This window comes from Cyprinodon tularosa, unplaced genomic scaffold, assembly GCF_016077235.1.
Source record: "Cyprinodon tularosa strain WSP-4 unplaced genomic scaffold, ASM1607723v1 ctg355, whole genome shotgun sequence".
Classification (NCBI taxonomy): Eukaryota; Metazoa; Chordata; class Actinopteri; order Cyprinodontiformes; family Cyprinodontidae; genus Cyprinodon; species Cyprinodon tularosa.
In genome coordinates this window covers 616,868-639,025 of record NW_024039069.1, presented here as the reverse complement: position 1 = coordinate 639,025, position 22,158 = coordinate 616,868, and the positions used below count along the sequence as shown (strand labels likewise).

At 37.5% G+C, this 22,158-nt stretch overlaps 1 protein-coding gene across 6 annotated transcripts in view; it reads left to right on the top strand.

Moving 5' to 3' along the window:
• Nucleotides 1-22,158, top strand: part of htr4 (5-hydroxytryptamine receptor 4) — a 224,711-nt gene that overhangs the window by 109,154 nt on the left and 93,399 nt on the right. For all 6 annotated transcript variants that reach the window (XM_038295431.1, XM_038295429.1, XM_038295426.1 and 3 more), the window contains one exon: nucleotides 13,150-13,263. In XM_038295431.1, coding sequence (XP_038151359.1) covers nucleotides 13,150-13,263 — 114 coding nt within the window. The remainder of the gene's footprint in view (nucleotides 1-13,149; nucleotides 13,264-22,158) is intronic.

Genomic DNA, 22,158 nt, shown 5'->3' with positions numbered 1-22,158 from the left:
TTTTTTATTTATACCACTCTCATTTAATTGTTTTCCAGCTGCCTGTAAGACGTATTTTCAGATGGTACGCAGGAGCTTCAGATATACGCAGCCAGCCAACACGCTGCGTGCTGAGGCAATCTGCTCGGAGTCGGGCCAGAAGAAAGAGGGTAAGACTTTATTTGGTGACTATTTTTCAGGTGCATTGATAGATGTGTTGTGTCCATACGCAGTGCGCTGATTCATTGTTTTTTTTTCAGCTGCTGAAAGCGAGGCAGAGTGTGCTAGCAGATGAGGAAGTGGAACTCTGGAAGTCCGCCTTCCTCGGCGGTGTCACTGGATGGACTGTACGGTCGCCGCCATTTCGTAGGCCGGATCCCTCTGAACTCTGTGTTAAGCTGCAGTCCCGGTTAGAAGCGATGCCGAAGTACAGGGCCACGCACAGTAGGCGTCTGCACATCGGACCTGCCTCGGAGGGAATGCTGGCAGTTACCTCCAACCCCGAGGAAGCAAACGGACCGTTCACAGACTTTTAATTTTTAGAAACGCATGTGTTTGGATACGCGTTGTATATAGTTGTGTGTGTGTGTGTGTTTCAATAAAGCTCTTTCTTTGCATAAAAAGCTTCTTGGCAAATCTTCATTTCCTGTATAAATTCATTCATGTCCTTGATGGTAGCATAATAATTGTGTAGTAGTGTAGGATTACATAAATACACACCATATGAATGAATAAATATATGAATGAATAAATATATGAATGAATAAATAAATATATATATATATATGAATAAATATATATATATATATGAATAAATATATATATGTAAATTTATATGTAAATATATATATATGCCAACCAATCACGAGCGACTTTACTTGTTTAAAAAGAAGTGGTTCCGTCCAATACTCAGTAAGAAAATTAAAGCCTGGCGTGGCCACGTGTGGTTTTGCTGCCAATCACGAGCGATTTCATTTGTTTGAGAATAGTGGTTTCAGCCAATACTGAGAAGGTTATTCAAGCCAGACCTGGCCAGCCGCGCGGGTTTGCTGCATTCATATGCTAATTAGGGCCATTAGTATAGCTGATCGCTCTCCACATACGTCATGGTACGTTTCCGACAATTTGTGGCACGACAAACGCGGACAAGCACGGGTTGCAAATTGTCGGAAACTGACGAAAATCAGGCAGATCTGCGGGAGTTTACAGGGGTTTACGGGGACGAAAATCTCACTTTTCATGCAGTGTGAATTTAGGTTTTCAGGCTGACAAATACTTAACTAGCCTGCATAAGATAATGATAAAAAACATAGATTTTAAGACAGGATTTAAAAAAAAATATAGAAATTGTCTAAATTTTGGGACAATATCATCTGATAAAGAGTACATTTACTTAAATGTGTAAGCCAAAATGATTTGACATTTAAATATGATTTCTCTACGACCTTAAGTGTCACAATATGGCCCATTTACTTATTTAGTGCATAATTTATAAAATGTTCTGATGTTGAGAGGACCTTGGCAGCCAGTGGACTTCCAAGTCTAACCTCACCCAGGACTAACCTTAGTCCGTCTGCAGCAGCTCTTTCTCGGCATAACCGTGTGGAAAGTACCCCTGGCTCGGATGGCGATTTTTTACTTAATTGGGCCAAACGCTCATTTGATTTCTGACCAGGCGAGTCCAGGCGAGCCAAGCATGTGGTGATGTCTCCCAGAGTCCATACTTTCCTGTCTTCTTGTCAAGAACGTACTTGGCAAGGACACAAGTCCATACTCGCGTTCTTGTGAGTTTTTGATTGGTTATGAATTATTTGAAATATCTGTTTCTTGTATGCAAATTTTTTTACGGAAAACATGGTCTGATTCCCCAGTGCCCATTGACGGATATGCCAGAAAGAAAATTCTGGGACAACTATTTCAAGCTATGCAGGTCATCTTAGAGATCACTGGTTTTAGTGTTGTCACATACTGTAGCACAAAAAATTTAAAGGATTTTGTTCAAATGACTTGGGTCCTAAGTTGGCCTGCCCATTAAGACCTAGTACTGATATCTGCTTCAGAAGCTCTAATATGCTCTTAAAGGGGTCATAGAATGATTCTATAGGGTATTTGGTGCTGGTCCTTAAGGTCTCTGAATAGGGTGTGTAACATTGATTGGGCTGTAAATGGCTTATTTGCTGTTCTGAGCCCTAATGCAAGCCTGGTTTAAGCCCTAGAATGAAACGACAGGTTTTCTATCTTTTATGGTATGTTCATGAATATTTAGATGAGCTGTGCCCTGATTGGTTGGTTTACCACGAGCGACGCTGTTGAGCAAAGGCGCATCATATCAACAAGCGGTCACTCACTAAAACATCAAAATTGTTGTTATGGTAGGATGACCAGACGTCCTATTTTTCCTATACATGTCCTACTTTTCATACCTAAAAAAATGTAGGGGGGAATTTCAAAATCATCTGGGATTTTGGTTGACTACAGTGCAGCGTGTAGTCAAAACACACCGGGCACTTGAAAAGAGCCGTCAGGTCCGGGGCTGGTCCGGGACTCCCGGTAGACGGAGTGCGCCCGAACCCGACCCAGTGACTGTAGACCGGACACCTCATGGCTCTCTGCTGAGGTCCGCTCCAGTCAGCGGCCCAACAGTCTTGTTATTCATTGATAATTATCTATGACAATTTAAACTTGATTTTGCATTCTATGACCCCTTTAAGATCACTAGATGATCCTAAAGATGGATTGACTCAGACCATTCCTAAAGGTTACACCTTATAATTGTTTAATGAAATATTTATACAATTCTAACAGTTGTAAGAGTCCATGCTTGAGATTCCAAAACATTTTAACGAACTTTATATTTAGAGGTTGCCTGCATAAAATATAAGAGAAGGGCTGGTGCCCCTGTAGTTACCCTCATATTTGCCTGATCGTATTGAGTCTTATAATTGAGAATGATAATAAAGTGATAAATACATAAAAATGCTGCAAGACAGTGAAAGATTTGTTCTAGCAGTGTGAGGGTAACACTGACAGTTAACTTTAAAATGGTGGCCTCTAATAATAGGACTAATAAGAATCTCTCTTCTTACCTAACCATTTATGCCAAGTAATGGCATAAATATAGATTTTGACTTTACCTAATATTTTTAACTTTTATGTTTTTCATATCAGTCATATTACGTATGAGGTATTCTGTGAATGTTTCCGCCGATGAATAAACATGGTGTGTGGGAAGGAAATGAGCAATCTATAATCAGGCTCTTGATGTAAAGTCACAGTCAACGCTGCTGTTGCTATGGTTTTTCAGCAGTTTAAACCTGGGAAGAATTTTACTGAATGTGTGGTGAAATTTAGCAGACACTTTGTAACCAATCAGCTAAAAGTGGCATATCTATCTTCCTGTTTAACCACTAATGGCTAAAGATTAATTAATTTGAAGCATGAGGGCTCATTAAGCAAAATATGTACTTGAGTGAGAAAAAAAGGTCACAATTTGGAAATTTAATGAACAAAATACAAATGGCCTCTTACAACAGGCTATGTTACTACAGTACAAAAGTTTAAGTGGCACGAAACATTGCATCAAAATCACTCTGACAGGCAGATGTCATGTGTGCATGACTTTGGGACTCTAGGTGGCTGACTGATTGCCTTTGGTTGATCGTAATTGCACTCCTTTTCCAGACTTTAAAGCTCCAATTCATTTGATGCAGGAGCTTTTTGCCCCTTTTTCAATTTTTCTGATTATGTTATTTTTCTCAATCTGCCCTTTTTGTGCTTTCCTAGAAAAATTATATGGATTTGCATTTAACTTTCTGAAAATAATGTGTTGCTATTTTTTTCTTCTATGGCAATATATGATTTTAAAATAACAAAGCCCTGGGAAACGGGGAAGATAGACAAATGCAAAAATTCAAGCTTCAACTATCAAATAAACATGGAAGTAGATTTTACTTCCTATTCAGCACACAGCAACCTAAAGTGGCCCAAAAAAGATTTTTTTTTTGCCCATATGTGACCTGTATCTGATCTTTTCATGACACTCTGAACAACACAGATCAGATTTTTTTCAATGCGACCGAGGCCACTTGGCAATACAGTAGCAGCCATTCAAAATGGCCCTTCCCAGTCAAAAGCCAGCCGAATGGTAGCAAAATCCCCTCCAACTTCCAGCCACTGGCCTTCTCATGGGCTTGTATAATTTGTTTCTATGACTCATCCCTTTCACTGAATTACAGGGTCTGACCAGCAGATAACGCTTCTCTTTAGATCTTAATTTCCACAAATCATGACAGAAAGAATATTTTAGTACAAAGATTGGTGTTTAAAAAGGAACTGTAGGGGGAGCAGCCAAGGCCAAGCCAAGGGCCCATCAAGGAAAGAGGGGAAATTTTGAATGGATATTATTTTATGGTCCTAAATCTGATACACATCTGATCTTTTCAAATGTGAGCTGTGTCTGAACAGCCAAGTCGCATTCATTCAACATGTATGCCATTAATACTTGACAAAGGTGAATATTCAGCTTCTTGCTATGCAGAAGCTGGAAGAAAAACATCAACCATGGCAGACGATGATGAGGAGAGCAGTCTTTATTATCAACTTCCTTGAAAAGATTTTGCTGTTAATGCACTGGTTGAGGTGGGGAAAGAAACGAAAGATTGCTAGATGTGCTGCAGCATTTCCAACCATGTTTACTTAGGGAAAAACAGCACGTTCCCTTATGAGGTCACTGCGTCCTCCATCACTTATGTGGGATACTTAAGGTGTGTGAATGCAGCTCACACTGGAGATCACATACAAGTTGCATAAATTTGGAAATGTAAACAACCACGCAAAGGAATCAGATTTATAAAGAAAATCAAAATTAAGCATTAAGGCCTGCAGTGTGAACCTACTTAGATTTGTATCTTCTTCCACACCTGAATCAAATGCCTGTATGTCCTCCTTAATCAGTCAAGTTCTCCCAAGTCCTGCTAATGACCTGATTGATTGAGTAATTTGTGTTTGAAAAAAAAAGACATCTAAAAGGTAGAGAACACTGGATCTCTGGAACTGTAGTTGAGGAGCTCTACTCTTCGATATTGGATAAATGCATTTGTATTGTTATTATTTCCGGGTATAGCCACCATTTCAATGCAGTGATTTGTGTGGTTGGTGATGTTACCTGTAGTGTGGTGTTTAACTATGACCTTAACCCTTAGCTTTCCTTTTGCAGTATGTTTCATTACGCATACAGGTTAAAAGCTTAAAACCATAATTTCTAAATCTGATTTTAATGTTTAAAAGTAAAAATACAAATATATGTTTTTTGGCCACTTTGGCCACTTTATTAGGTACAGAGAAAGGTGATTTGAGTGACTTTGGACGTGGCATGATTGTTGGTGCCAGAAAAGCTGGTCTGAGTATTTCAGAAACTGCTGATCTACTGGGATTTTCACGCACAACCATCTCTAGGGTTTACAGAGAATGTAAACCCTAGAGCAGGGGTCTTCAACGTTTTCTAGGCCAAGGACCCCCAAACTTATGGTGAGATGGAGCAGGGACCCTCTAAATATATATAGTATGAAATAGTGTTCTATCAAACTGGTCCTATAGTCACTCTATTACAGATGTAATAGTAATGTAATGAAAGTAATTTCTCCCTGGGATTATTAAAGTATTTCTGATTCTGATTCCTGGTTGACAGGACAGGTATTGTGAATGAAACGGGGCCCAGCTTGAAAGAGCTCTTGTGTGTCGTATTGAGATTGGATCCCAGTTTTCTTTTTTCAAAAGAAATTCCTCTAATTTTTAAACCCGAATGCATTGTGTTTTTTTTTTTTTTTTTGTTCTAATTCAGATTTTATAGAAAAATGTAATTTTAAGTTAAATTAAGTCAAAAATATATAAAATTCCAAAATTATCAAAGAATCCTGGCCCCCATGTACATTTGGTCTAGAACCGCCACTGGCATTGATGACTGAAAGACAAATTCTGCCTCCATTTATCTGTTTACTACAGTCTGTTCAATTCATGTTAATGTGTATTTAAAGACAGTTCAATTAGTGGAAAAAATTGCAGGGTGAATATTAAAAAAAAGTCTAATAAACCAAAACTTTCGCGACCCCCATGCAGTCCCTCTGGGGACCCCCTAGGGGTCGCGGACCCCCTCTGCCCTAGAGAGCTTTCTGGAGCTATCGTCTTTCTTACCATATCACCAGCTCTGTCCTGCACCGCCAGCAGTAGTGAAACTCCAGTCAGAGGGGAGGTAAAGATATCAAAACATCAGTTGATCAAAACTTAAAGTTTAATTTGCAATGTCAGAAAACTGTGTAAGGTAAACTTTAGATGCAGTTGTGTGCTTAAGAGGGCTTGTCAAAGCAAAGCCATTAAAAGGTCTGCTTGGCTGGAAAAAAAAAACCACTGACCTGTTATAAGTAAAACATCTTGTCAAACTGGTCAAGACCAACGAGAAAAATGTCTGCAAACATTTGAACATTTGAAAAATGAACTGCAGACTATTGCTAAATGTTGAAGAGATGGTGTTTTATTTCGTTCAAATATAAAGAGAACATAGACCTGTGTCAATCTGACATGATTGCAATGTTTATTATCCTCTCCTGGTAAGAGGTAGAATTCACAAATTTTTAAAACCCAGAATTTTAAGATGGTTACAGCTCTGCAATAAAAAAAAAGAACCTTTGAACTTAAGCAAAAAAGTTTCTAGATTCGCAGTTTTACATAGATACTAAGTGAGTCTCTGCATTTTTTTTTTTAGATATACTTAAAAGGCCTCTTTTATGCTGTGAATATAGCAGTTGAGGATTTGCACCAATACCAGTTTGTTGGTTTATATTTTAGGTGGAAATTAGTCCTAAAACCATCTGTGCTTGGAATTTCACCATCAGCACCTCAAACCCCGTGTAATGTTAATAGCTTAGTCTGCACCCCTTTGTCAGCTGCTAAACAGTGGACACTAACCAATTCAGATATGAAAGTCAAGTTTCTCTAATTAACACTCAGATGCTTATATTTGTTTATGCTTCACATATGGAAGCAAAAATAAAGGTTATTTGCAATGCATGCAAAATGTGTACATATAATACAGGAGAAGGAATAAATACACAATTGCATACATAAAATCTAATCTTAATTGAAAACATTTGCACACAATCTGAGATGGATATAGGAATAAATCAATAAAATTAAGAAAGCCTCCATTGGCTGATTCTCAGTTGAACTTGATGCAGTTTTCATCAAGAAATGTTTTCCTGAAGCTTTTCTGTCCTCAGATGAACGTCTGAATTGAGGTTAAGTAAAGCATTTAAATCATGTATCAGTGCTGGATGTTGCACATGGAGGCACCATTAGGGTCTCAGAAGGACTAAAAGTAGAGTGAGAAAAGTACTCAGTTTTAACTGAGTTTCTCTGGACCACATGCATTCACTAAAGACGGGAACATTTTCACAAATAACGATGAAGGTTATGTAGAGGTGGGAATAGACTGGGGCTGACAGTTTCCGCAATCAGCTCACCTTTGTCAGAATGCCAAATCACTGGTAATTCTGTCAGGCATGTTATTTCTCCTTCTGCCTCACAGAAAGGTAGTTTCAGAACAACCAAGACCATGACAGGTCTGGCCCAGAGAGGCTTGTTGTCAGTCATTATAGTTGCTGCTCTTTGGGTTTAATCAGTGATAGTTTAATAGCTCATTCTCTAATGTTACTAGTTAATGGAGCAAGCCTCCAGAGGCTTGTTTCTGTGAAAGCTTTGAATGAAAAGGTGTGCTAAGTTGGTAAGGTCAGCTATTTAAGGAGTTTTTATCTATTTAATAATGTCCTAAAAAATGACTAAAATTACCTTATTTTATTCTAGCTTAATGCAGAAGGTTACTTAGAAAAACAAAAATGCAAGCTGCATTTATTTATTTTTTATATATATCAGATCGTGTCAAGTGGATCTGTAACTCCATGGTGTGCCTGTAGGCCTAATTAAATTTGTTAGATGATGATTGCCCACCAAAAGCAAAGCTTAGCTGCAGGTCGAAAGGTCAAATGCAATGAAATTACCTTCCCTTGTGTCTGTGAATGTTTACGTTTGGCCATGTTCTCTGAGAAAGGCTGTACATCTCTGCTACAGTTGCAGAAGCAGTTTTTTTTTGTTCCACATCTGGAAAATAAGTCACATACATACTGAAAAGATAGAGAAGAGGAAAACAACACAACCACTTTCTCATTTTGTCACATTTATGTTAAAGCTAATTATACAAAACCCAATATCAGAATTCCACTTAAAAAAAATCCCCACAGAATTTCAACTGTAGACATTGTTTTCTCATAGGTACTTCAGGCTTATGTGTTCTCGATAAATTGCATGAGTTAGGCTGTTTAGATGAGCAAAACAATTAAATTGACTGTTATGTTTTATCAACGCACTTATTTAATATGGTTTGCACATGTCCCTAATATGAGTTTCTGCATTTTTAAGCTGAATTACGTAGTGACTGAAAATATGAAAAAATATATCACAGACTTTGGTGAGCGTTGACCTGTTCTTGGGTGTACCCTGTCTTGCCTGTTGGCCATTGACTACTCATGAGAGATTCATTCATTTCCCGATCCTCGCTCCCTGTCCACACAAAACATTGAAAATAATTATTCAGATTCAGGCTGTATTTGACCAGCTGTCTTCAAACTGCTTTTGGTCCAAATTCTTGAAACTGCAATTATAATGCCATTTTTTTTTTTACAAGAAAAAATGCATTTATTTTTCTTTACTAAAATATCGTGTTTATAAAAATAAACTGAAAAAACCTAAAACTACATTTTAGAAAATAAATGTCATTCTATGCATAGATACAGCTTAAAAAGTCTGTTAAATTCCTATTCAACATGTACGGTATATATAAATGTCAGTTTTAGAACTTTAAAAATAACCTCCTCTAGGAATAGATGATCAACCTGAATAGGTGTAGTTGTTATTAATGTGATGATTGTGTCTCAAACGTTAACCAAATCATGTGTTTAAACCAGTTTTGACATGAGAACCCTTGTGTCTAACTCAATAAATTGCCTGCCTTTATACAGTATAGTGCGTATTGTCAAAGCTAAAACTTGGGTTTTGATCAAATATAAATTGGGATTTCAATCAATCACTAAATCAACATTCTGGAAAAACTAATTTGACTAAAGCCCAAGAAGTTTTGAATCCACTGACATATGTGTAAAGAATGATGAAGGTACATTTGCAATTGATGTATTTGTTGCATAATTGCAACAAATACACCGAAAATAATCCATTATTAAAGACAACCAATCCTGTGCTTGTAAAATAGACAGACATATAATGCTGTTTAAATTGAACGCTAACAGTGCCACTATAAATAAATATGAAAAACATGTGCTTTATACAGCTGAGCTCAGTCTTGCTTAGAATTTAAGTAACATGATCTAAAGCTTCTGGGGTTTAAAGATTACTCTAGCAATAGAAGCTTAAGAAAAATTCACACACACACTCTGCAGGTTCTGATTGGTTTCTGGTCATACTCCTGAGACTTTTGCTTTGAAAAAGACACCTGAAGTATGTCCTTCATTATCATCCGGCAATGTTTAAATAGATGCTGCTACAATGATATGGTTATAAGGGTCTCATTTATAAGAAATGACAGACTCCGTGTTCCACAAATTTAAGATCAAAGATTATTAGTCAGCATCTCCTGTCTTTTTTAATAATAATGCATTTGTTGATAAGATGTCAGAGCTCATTTGTGTGTTGGAAACACTGATCAAAGAACAAACCTTATTTGCATGTGATCACTTCAGCTTTGAAGTTAAGAAGCTGAGAGTCAAATAATTTGGCAGACAGGGACAGACAAGGCATGACTTCTGTATCGAACAGGGAGCAGAATTAGCATATCACTGCTGACATTATTTCAAAAAATCACAAACACATGGCTCATTAACTCAGGATTTGTTTTCTGTGGGCTTGCAATTAAAAAAAATATAATCTACTCATATTTTTAGAGACAGTTTGTGTCCTGATGTTTGACGGCGACAAACTATGCTGTATTTTTAATACAGACATTCCAACTTCTTGTTTTCTGTCAAGTCTTTAAGCAATTACGTCTGCAGCCCCCAGTGGAAATACATAAGCCTCTTTTCCATTGCAACTTGTCATTTACCCATATAAATTCACTTTCTCTGGGTGTTACTCCTTTGAGCCTTTAAACCTTCTTGAGACCCAGTACTTTGTGGGCTCTTGAGGGGTGTTTGTGTACAGCTGTGGTGCTTTACTTCCACCAGTGGCAGAAGGTACCAGTGAAGCTGATTGAACAGATGAGTTAGAAAGGACACATCAAAACTGTACAAGACCAACTCTAGTTGTAACATCAGCTAGTCAGTCGGTTATTAAACAGTCATTGGAAAGTAGTTTAGAGATATTTTACATATTTTATTTAGAGTGGCAGAGTCCCTTTGTTCGATTAGTCTGACTCCTTGGCTAGTTACACTAACTGGGCTGTTGTAGCAGTCAAAATCCCAAGAGATAGCTGGTGTAGGTACCAGATTTGCTCAGCCCTGCGCATCCCAGTGATGTTGTGCTATATGATTCGCTGAACGTTGCCACATGACATAAAACATTGTAGTTGCCCAGACAACGATAATAGGTCTGGTACTAAGGTCTCCTATCATATTTTTGAAGATGACATTCAGTCGTATTTCTACTTTAACTCCACTGAGATAAAAAAATCGGACTCTTTTATGAATCACTTTGGAAAAAGAACCAATGGTGTAGTGGTGTAGAGTGGAAGTGGCAAACAGTTTTTCAACTTAATGTAGCGGCAACCTTGCGGTCACCGCTTCAGAGGAGAAGTATAGATCGGATCCAAACGCGCGTCTTAAAAAAATAGAGGCATTTATTTGTCTTTAACTTGCATACCAACAAAAGCGCTCCCGCATCACATGGTTGAAAAACTGTTTGCCACTTCCACTCTACCTGACCGGTTGGTGACGGCACCTATCTATTACGTCAATCAATCAGCTTGTCAACGTCATGCCCACCATACAGGAAGAGAAGCACATAAGCATATCAGAATGAAAACATAGACATATTTCCAACTAAAAGTCCAAAAATAAATCAGTAGAATTAGAATGCAAATATGTTCATAATAAATTCAGAAAAACAAAAGAAATACAAAACGGCTCCAACAAATGGTTTGGGGCTAACTCTTTGCTGTTTAACTCTGATAAGTCTGAGGTGTTGGTGATCGCTCTTGACAATGTCAATGAAGAAATCAATCAGTATTTGGCTACGGTATTTGTATTTGGCTGGGGTGCTGATCCTTACCAACGGGCCCATATTATTTTGGTTTTAAAATCTCTCCATTGGCTACCAGTGGTGTTTTGCCTTAATTTTAAAATCTTGGTTCTGATTTTTAAAGCTCTCTGTGGTAAGTCACCCTTATACATTGGAGCTCTGTTGTCTCCCTAAATTCCTTCTCAAAGGCTGAGGTCATTAGAAAATAATATTTTCATGGATTCTTATACCCATTTCAAGAAAAGACTAACATGCTCAATCCAGTCTGTGTCTATGTGTCCTTGTTTCAAAGCTATTTAACAACTCTAATGTGTGAGCTGTTTTAGTATGACTATCATATCATCATGCTCTTAACTGTTAAAACTTTTAATTCTGCATGTTTGCAAAGCACTTTTTGACCCCAGTGTCTGTAAAAGGTGCTATATACAGTAAATAAATAATTACTTGCTTACTTAGTTTTGACTCTGCCTGGTATCAATCATACATTCATGCCAAAGGCCCTAACAGCGGCAGTCACTATAACTAAACTTAATGTCACACTGTTTCAACTCTTCAAAATAGAGATGGTAAATATATGCATAGTCACATAACCTACATTACCATTTATGTAAAAAAAAAAATGTCCTATTTACCATAATTTAACTTTAGCTTAACAGAATCTCTTGCAAAATTAAGAAATAATAATATGCAGTTGAACTTAAGTTACGATTCATTGCACATTAATCCAGTCACAGAAATCACAAAAGAATACTTTAAAGCTCATTGTAACCCTTTAAAACTTGAAAGATCTAGTGATCTCATCACAGCAGGCTCAGCAGAATTCTAGATGTTTGTATCAGTAATATCTAATCCGTTAGGATAAAAGATTAAAGTCACTTACATTAATGAACCCCTGTGAGGCTCCTCTATAGTTGCCATTCCTACAGTTTAATGACAAGTTTTTGTTAATCAATTACGCATTAAAACAATTGTCCTGTTAATTCTTACTTTTTAATCATGGCTAAGCTACAGATTTTTAGTACTTGACATAAAAATAACAAATATTTTTGTGACAAAAGTGCAAAAACTTAAATGTTTAGTTCCTAAAAGTAATAATTTGAATGAAAACATAAAATAGGTTAGAAGGGATTGTAGTTAGATAAGAAAAAAAGCATTGCAGCCTTGGTTGTACTTCATCCCAAAGGAGTTTGATAATGTGGAGGTCAAGATTCTCTGCAGGCCAGTCAAGTTTCACTGCACCATATTTTAAACTCATGCAGCCATGGAAGTGATTGAAACTCATTGATGGTGGGACCCACTTGTTTTGGGGATATAGTTTAAATGACCAAAATGAAGCTAAAATGTAGACAGACATGTACCCACAACAAGGAGCCCACTGAAGTTCTTTATTTCTATAAGGTGATTTTTGTTTTTTCCCAAATTCTGTTTTTATAATGAATCTTTCTAAAACCACTTTTAACAGTTCTTATAGATGAGAGGTGTCTCTGCAGGTGTCTCTGCTCTCTTCTCAGGCGCAGCTGATGTAGCAGCTAATGCTACCACAGCTGTTTCTCTCTCCATTTATTACTAATCAACCACAAATGTGAAACCTATTAGTCTCTGTGATATTAAGCTGTTTGAGTGCTTATGTAGGTGGAAGCAATCAGTAAGAGCAGAACAGCAGACTTTGCTTGAATAAACATCTTCCTCAAATTACACATGGTAGCAAATAACAACCATACTTACACCTTTTTTCCTGCTTTCTTTAATAATATAACTTTACAACCATAAGCTAAACCAAATAAGAACTGTATTTCTTTTACATATTTTACAAATAGTATATAGCCTTTCATTATGTAAATTAAAGCTTTGTTTTTTGTGTGTGTGTGGTTTTTATAGTGACAGCATGCCAAAGCGGATGGCTCTCATCTGCTTCCTGTCTCTGGTCATGCTCATGAGTGTCTTGGGAAACCTGCTGGTCATGGTGGCCGTCTGCAAGGACAGACAACTCAGGTGGGTCTTTGCTTTTTTTATGCTGCGAGTGTTACATCATAGTAAACCTAGTTTAGGTATGTAGTTGATACAATCCATGTTTTTTGTATAGAGCCAATTCACAATAACAGTTTACTCTGAGGACCTTACAGAAGTACATACAGGTCCAGACCATTTCATTCCAAGCACATTTGTTATATTTGTATTCACTCTAGTATTTAGACACCCCAATCTCATTTAAATGCACCTCCAAGACATTATGATTCACAACAACAGGTAGGTTGTCTAAGAGGACCAGCAGATTTCAGTAAGGCTTCACCTCTTAATCCACTTCGAGCAGACAAGAAGCAACAGCAGATGTTTATATGCCTTCTGACTGTTTCTCCGATTAATGCTACTAATCTCTAAGGGCAGAAATACAAGACATATACATGAATTGAATTAATAAGATAATTAAGTGATGTTTGATGGTAAGTCTATTGTTACAATTATTTTTCATTCACAGCATTTCTCTATAACATGTTCTCTCACTGAGATGTCTCTAATGATGTGCGCCCTTTTAAAGACTAATGTACAAAATGCAACTGGTCATTCAGATGAGAAACCTAAGTTAAGCATAAAGTTGTGGTGGCAGAGGTGGAGCAAGCAGCAGGCTCGGACTGGTAATCTGTGATACTGGGCATTTGCCCGGTGGGCCGGTCCTAATTTCAGCGGGCGAGGGCCGGCCCTCCTTAGATCATACCATCTCCAACACTTGCTCTCCGGCCCAAGCGTCTACCTGTGACAGTAAATAACTCCACGAGCTCAAGAATTAATACAATATTTACTACCCAAATGATGCATGCAGTATATAAAGCCCTTCCTTGTCATGCACATCCTTGTGACGGTGTGTATATGGTGTAATTTTCTCTTCCTTCAAACTGTAAAATCCTTGCAACAAACTAAATTATAACAAAACTAAAATGCTTTCTTTAAACTAAACTACGATGTTCCTCATATATTTGGTGAATTTATGTTTGAATATTTGGCAAAAATATGTTGTGGTGCATGATGGGTTTTTACATCTAAAGGCTAACGTTTCCCTTCTTACGTTCATGGTTGCCAGGTTGGGATGTTTCCCAATCTGGCAGTTTAGGATGGCCGTCTATGGGTAAAAAATGTTTTTCTTTAGATTTATGGCCTAAGAGGTCAATAAACTTTGGTTCAAATTGGGCGAGATTTCGTATATTCAGATGGTTTATGAATATTTTTGGGGCTGGAAAATGTGAGTCAGTGATGGCGCTGTATGTGTAAGTTGGTGTCTGGCTCGCTTCATGCAAGTTTGGACATTATGCAGCAGCAGTCACTGTCACGTCCGTGTTAATAACCAAAGCCAGTAAAACCGCATTAGAGAAGTCTTGTTGATGGTTGTCCTGTGGTACTTGAAGATAGATCTGTTAAACCAGAATGTCTATTCATATTGTGTTTATAAGTAGGCCAGTGTAGATAGAAAAATGCCAGGGCCAAAAATCGTTCCCAGTCCGAGCCTGGCTAGCAGGCAGTCCTGCTCAAACAGAGAGCTGCTGTCACCATCATCATCCTGTCCTCTCTTGTCTTAGTGTCTCTCTCCCTCTTTGTCTTTTCTTATCTCATGACACCTAAAAGTGCAGGGTAACCTCAGTCTCATCAATTTAACACGAAAGTGTCTGTTTGAACATTCATATTGCAGGATCACAGTGTGACAGATCTTTTACAGCAGCTATGACGTGTGTTGAACAATTAAAAGCAATTGACTTTCTACAATAAAGTGTGTATGGAATTAAAAAAAAAAACATTTAAAATCCCTAAATTGTTTTCTTACCTCCCTGTGGAGTAGATAATTATCTTTGTTACTTCCACCATCATTGCTCTACTGTCTTCTGGGAAAGTTGCACAGGGACACATTTACACATGATTCATAACAGAGGTATACCATGGATAAGCAATACTTACAAAAGTAATGCTCCTCATCAAAAGCTTTCCTTGCTGCCAAATATGATTTTTTTATTCCCACCAAACGTGCAACAATAAAGCAATAAATGCCTTACCTAGCACAAAATGTCTTATTTACTTTATTTATTGTATTGTAGCCTAATTTTACAAAATAATAATAACATTTTTTTAATGCATTCTGTTGAGATTTTATAATAAACGCTACATTTTTTGAGGTTATAATTAAAACAGCAAACAACATAAAAAAGTTTCAACAGTTCTTATAATTGTATTAAATCTATTATTCAAAACTTGAAATTTGAGTTTGCATTGACCAAAAACCTCTCAGTCTACAAGAGCGCCTGGTGGAAGACTTTCCAACCACAGCCAGACCACCAAAACTGAGGTTGACAAGATCAAGACAGCCATTAGTTTAGCTTTTTATGGAAGAGTACCAAGGAAATACCTATTGTTGAAAGATAGTCATATTATTAGTTTTGTTTATTGCAGGTGTGATAAAAAGGTGCCCTGGTTAGATAAGACCAAAATTGCCATGTGAAAAACCATAATTATCTACATTTAAAAAATATAAACCTCAACTGGTTTACAGTAATAACTTACTGGGAATGTATTAGTGAGTCAGATTGATGGGTGTTCATCTGGGAAGATATAAAAGCTTCTAAACAACCTAGAGGCACTTTACACATAAACCCACAATGCATCACTTCTTCTGCAGTAGCTAAAACCAACAGAAGGTGGTTCAGAGGGAGCTCAACTTCTCATCAATAACCACCACACAAACACAAGCTCTTGTTTCTCTCAGAGTGACATGTTATGTGTGCGAAGAAGATACCCACACACATAGAAACATGCTGCCACACATTCTGTTTATACAGGACACTGAACAGATCTGTGAGCAGTCATACTGATGTCATGTCAAAAACCGTTGGTCTTTGCAATATTTTTGATTTAGTTAACATTTCTTCAGTTTTACTTTTTACTCACTTTAACTGCTGCCACCGGGAAAAGTTTGTATTGGGAATAATGCTTAAATTTACTGTACGCTGGTTCATTAATCACGTATCTGAACCACACACAGTTTAGGTTAAATTAATTACATGGCTGATTCTGGGTGCTCTGTCCATACAACAAGAGAAACAACGATGGAGTTCAAACCTTGCATAGTGGTTTTATTTTTTACATGCAGACACGATGGGGATCTCCAATGTTTGATATATTTAATTTATTACCACATTTCTATGGAAAATGAGGTGCTGCTGGTTATATCAAACAGAGATAACCTCCAGAAACAAACTAGACAGAGGAGATATATTTACCAAGAAAAGATAGGTGGGTTCCACTTTGGTGATAGTTTATTCTTGCCTGAACAGGAGTCGATTAGGTATCTTTGGGGTAAGTCACATTTCGTAACATCCTTTGGAGTTTTTAAAGCAACCCTTCAACTCAGTGAACTAGCATCCCCGAGTTGATCTCTCTTCCTGTCATGACTTTAGTCAAACTCTCCCTATATTTTTTAGACTTGTTTTAATGTCTGTGGTAACCAGAATGATGGCATACGCTGATCACAAACTGAATAGAAAGCTTATTTTCATATGCTAATTGTACCAGAGATTATTAATTCCATGACACAGGGTTTCTCTTCTTTAAATATTTAAAAATTGCACAGTGTAATGAGGGCATCAGAAATTGTGAGGTATGTCCTTGAGCTTATGGAATCTGGAGGTTTAGGAAAAGGAAGAAAAATTTTAATTATTAAAGTCCCAGTGCTTTATCTAGTAAGTTAGGGAAGATTTCATTCTATATTTTTGCCAGTGTCAATTAAATATACCTCATGGGTAAGTGTAGTATAACGAGGAAATCCAGCAGATGGCCAAGTCCTAAATTATATCTTATTAAATCATTGCATATCTTCTCCCACAGTCATCATGGACAAACATGGACATTTTTATTAAATAATAATAAAACTGTTTGTTTGCATTTTAAATGATAATTGAAGCAATCCTTTTGTAGGTTTGCCATATTACTGCCTTTTGAAACAGTTCAGTGTTTTTATAGTAATTGCTGAAATATCGTTTGAAGAAAGTTTTTTTTTTTTTTAGAAAATATTTCAATTATTCAGGGTTAATGCTGCAGTGTTTCAGCAAAGGTAAAATACTAATTTGTTTTGTTGTAAGGTCCTCTTGGTCATCTCATTAAATGATTTAATGGAAAGCATGCTGGAAAACAGTCTTGATGAAATGTTTCAGCTGTAGTCTACCCATTTTAATTGTCCATATTATTATAAAGAAAAAAAAATCATAAAGTTGCAGACAGAAGACTCAAATAGTCTCTGGTCTGTTGTTTATTTCTTTCCCCTTCTTGGCTGCACTTTGTTTTTCTTTTTTTCTTTTTTACTTAAGCAATACCCGATACCACGAGCATCTGCAATTACAATAACCTCAATCTATTATGTTTATTATCAATCTACTAATGTTTATTATTTAAAGAGTTTTTTAGCTAAACACATCATGTCATTTCAGCTAAACACAAATTGTTAAAGGTTCCTAAACCATTATGTCTACTGCCAACAAGAAGAGGTGTGTGCGCAACATATAAACAACTGCTTGTTCATATACAGATTTGGTGTGTGACCCATTTTTCTACATTATTTTGCATGTACTTGTGTGCTTCACTGATGTGTGTGTATGTCCGCGCTCATGAGCTCCACAAGCAGACAGCAGGTTGGTTCCATCACTAACCGCTTGTTTTGAGGCTCTGTTTGGGTTACAGACAAGCAGATTGGAAAGCCTTATAGGCGTCGGGTCACTATTGCTATTTATAGAATGAGAGCATCCACAGCAGAGACAGTGTAGAGGACATGGCAGCTGACTGAACATCTTTGTATTGTTAGTTTTTTGTTTGGAGTGGTTAACACGACAAATGAACAGATTTTGTGATTAAAGCTCATCAACTGACTTTGCTTGTTCTATTTTGATAGATCTGGTTTGTAAATAAGAGTTACTTAGAGTTTTATCAAAACTGCAGGCTATAATAGGCTTCTTACTTTTGGGGTGATAATGAGACAATCTTTCTGTGTATCAGCAGTTCTGATCTTTGCAAACATAAAACCTTTTAGGGAATATCTGTGAGAATGTGTTTTCCTGAAGGTGATAGATATCTGTATTTTTAGGTAACCAGTCTCTAGAGATAGCTTGATCCTGCTTATCAATCCCATTCTAATCATCAACTATCAATTACTGCCTTGGAATAGGCTTGTCCAACCCTGTATTATGAATTATTTGCTATAATTTTGTATTGGAATCTAACTGCAGTCTTCACTTGAGTATTGCACTTTGTTATTCCATTGTAGTTTAGAAAGGAAAGTGTGAACATTTTTTGTTAGGTGTCATACACACCATTTAACATATCCCTAGTGGATTTTATATAAAATCAATATGTTTAGTTTCTTAAATCTAAAAAATGTAAAAAAAAAAAAAAAAAAAAAAAAAAAAAAAACAGGTTGGTGTAGATATAATTTATTCACCCGACTTAAGCATTGAACAATCACCTTAGGTCAACCACAGCTGAACGTCTTCACGAAACTTGCTTATCTGGAGACAGAAAAAATAAATTTCCTTTGCAAAAAAGCTTCATCTCATTCAGATTGGTTGATATGAGTAGTATGTGAGTTTTTCTTTTAAGTTTTGCAATAGATATGGCCTTTGACTAGGCTATTGGGACACATGGATGTGCTATGATATAAACTCGAGGTCTCCAGCCCACAGGACCCAATTCCATCTCCTTTTCACAAGTATTCCTGCTCCAACGTACAGAGATAAAACACATTATGACTCTTCTGTTAATAAAGTTATTGAATGTCAGATTTAGGGAATCAATCAATCAATGTTTTTCCAGAGACCCTAAGAAGCAGTAAGTATAACATCACCATATCTAAGAATGCAGGGTGTGTTATATTTCTCTTTTTAACTTTTGCTTTGTAAGATCAAGTCTTCTTAGGAATGCTAATGATTGAACCTTGCAAATAAAAGGGTTATTTGCTGTTTAAATAAAAAGAGATCAGCTAACATCTTCTATTTACAATTAGGTCTCGTGAAATGCTGAAAAAGCTGCACAATATTCATATGTCTTTAATACATACGTTCTCAAAACCAAGTCTAGTTGATTTCCCCATAGTCTTTTTGCAGCCAATAAACATCACAGTAAGAAGTGCGATGTCTGTTGCACCAATCAAGTAAATACTCTCACTAAACAATAAAAAGAAGGACACTTTATTGTTATTAATGAACTTTCTTTTTCTTTTTCAAGCAGATCCTTGCCTTGAAAAAAAAGTCAAAGTTTGTCACTAAGAAAGGGATTAATAGTCTAATGTGCCGTCTATATACACTATATTGCCAAAAGTATTTGCTCACCCATCCAAATTATTGGAATCAGGTGTTCCAATCACTTCCATGGCCACAGGTGTATAAATTCAAGCACCTAGGCATGCAGACTGTTTTTACAAACATTTGTGAAAGAATGGGTCGCTCTCAGGAGCTCAGTGAATTCCAGCGTGGAACTGTGATAGGATGCCACCTGTGCAACAAATCCAGTCGTGAAATTTCCTCGCTCCTAAATATTCCACAGTCAACTGTCAGCTGTATTATAAGAAAATGGAAGTGTTTGGGAACGACAGCAACTCAGCCACGAAGTGGTAGGCCACGTAAACTGACGGAGCGGGGTCAGCGGATGCTGACGCGCATAGTGCGAAGAGGTCGCCAACTTTCTGCAGAGTCAATCACTACAGACCTCCAAACTTCATGTGGCCTTCAGATTAGCTCAAGAACAGTGCGCAGAGAGCTTCATGGAATGGGTTTCCATGGTCGAGCAGCTGCATCCAAGCCATACATCACCAAGTGCAATGCAAAGCGTCGGATGCGGTGGTGTAAAGCACGCCGCCACTGGACTCTAGAGCAGTGGAGACGCGTTCTCTGGAGTGACGAATCGCGCTTCTCCATCTGGCAATCTGATGGACGGGTCTGGGTTTGGCGGTTGCCAGGAGAACGGTACTTGTCTGACTGCATTGTGCCAAGTGTAAAGTTTGTTGGAGGGGGGATTATGGTGTGGGGTTGTTTTTCAGGAGCTGGGCTTGGCCCCTTAGTTCCAGTGAAAGGAACTCTGAATGCTTCAGCATACCAAGACATTTTGGACAATTCCATGCTCCCAACTTTGTGGGAACAGTTTGGAGCTGGCCCCTTCCTCTTCCAACATGACTGTGCACCAGTGCACAAAGCAAGGTCCATAAAGACATGGATGACAGAGTCTGGTGTGGATGAACTTGACTGGCCTGCACAGAGTCCTGACCTCAACCCGATAGAACACCTTTGGGATGAATTAGAGCGGAGACTGAGAGCCAGGCCTTCTCGTCCAACATCAGTGTGCGACCTCACAAATGCGCTTCTGGAAGAATGGTCAAAAATTCCCATAAACACACTCCTAAACCTTGTGGACAGCCTTCCCAGAAGAGTTGAAGCTGTTCTAGCTGCAAAGGGTGGACCGACGTCATATTGAACCCTATGGATTAGGAACGGGATGTCACTTAAGCTCATATGTGAGTCAAGGCAGGTGAGCAAATACTTTTGGCAATATAGTGTATATGAGCAATGAAGGTGTATTTGGTTTTAGACTTTTTTTACACTCTTGTCTTCCTTTTGCAGGAAGACAAATTCTTAATCTTCTCACCTCTTTGTAGTTTACAACATTTATAGAACTGCCCAGGTGCTGAAGACGTATTGACCATTCTGGCCATTTTTACTTTTATTTTAAATTTTTTTTTAAGCAAGAAGATGGATGCATTCGTCTTCAACCTCTTCCCTGTTTTCAGTGCTTTCTCACATTTTTCTAAAACCTATGATTCTTTGTGTAAAGCAACTCATTTTCAGTTTTATTTTTCTCCAACTTTTTCCTAATCTTACTGTTTGAAGAAGCTCTATCATTTTAATTTGACTTAGTTTGCAATTCCTTTTTTTCATGACAAAAACATTATTATTCTAATGATAAAAAGAGGTGTTAATGTCTTCTTGAAGGCTTTCTGTGAGCTTGAGAGGATGTACCCTGCAGTGATTTGCCCCATTTTATTGCACCTAGCAGTCCAGCACTAATGACGAACACAGTATTATCTTGATTGCATTTCGTATTCTAAGTTAATCCCAATTAAGGGTAAAGTGGAGGATACTCTGGTGAGGATGAGGTCATTTGTCTAGATTTAGACATGTTTAGTGGCTTTGCAGACTAATACTCAGCAGATCAAAATTAATTGTAATAAAATTGGGTAAAAAGAAAACATATCAGCCCTGCGATGGACTGTCGACCTGTCCAGGGTGTACCCCTGGCCCATAGACAGCTGGAGATAGGCACCAGCACCCCTCGTGACCCGGCTTGGGATAAGGGTGACAGAAAATGAATGGATGGATGGAAAACATATCAGGAGTTAATGCTTGGTTGTTAAAGTTTTGAGAATTTTTCAACTTTGGCAATATTGCAGCCAAAAAAACCTCTGTAATTTATTCACTTCTTGAGACTGAAGTGTTTTGCCCATTATTAAAAAAAACAGCTCAAGTTTGTCAGGTTGGTTGCAGATTGCATGAATATATTAATTTCAAATAATTAAATACTCAGTTTGATTTAGACCTTGGGTTTTTGGGGGCCTTCTAATGCAAACCTGTTTTACTTTAAATCCTTATTTCTGCTGAAACTTGAAGTTCCATCTTAGTCATACGATTTTTCTAGTCTCAAAGAGATTTTCTTCCCCCACTACCTTGTATTTGGGACAATCCGTCTAGCTTTGAACTCTACAAAGCTTCACTCTCTTTTATGCGGAACTCATTTCCCTTTTCTTGCCACCATCACATTTCATATTGAGGTTAGTCGGTTCAAAGTAAAGTTGCGGCTTTAGGTTCCTTCTTACCG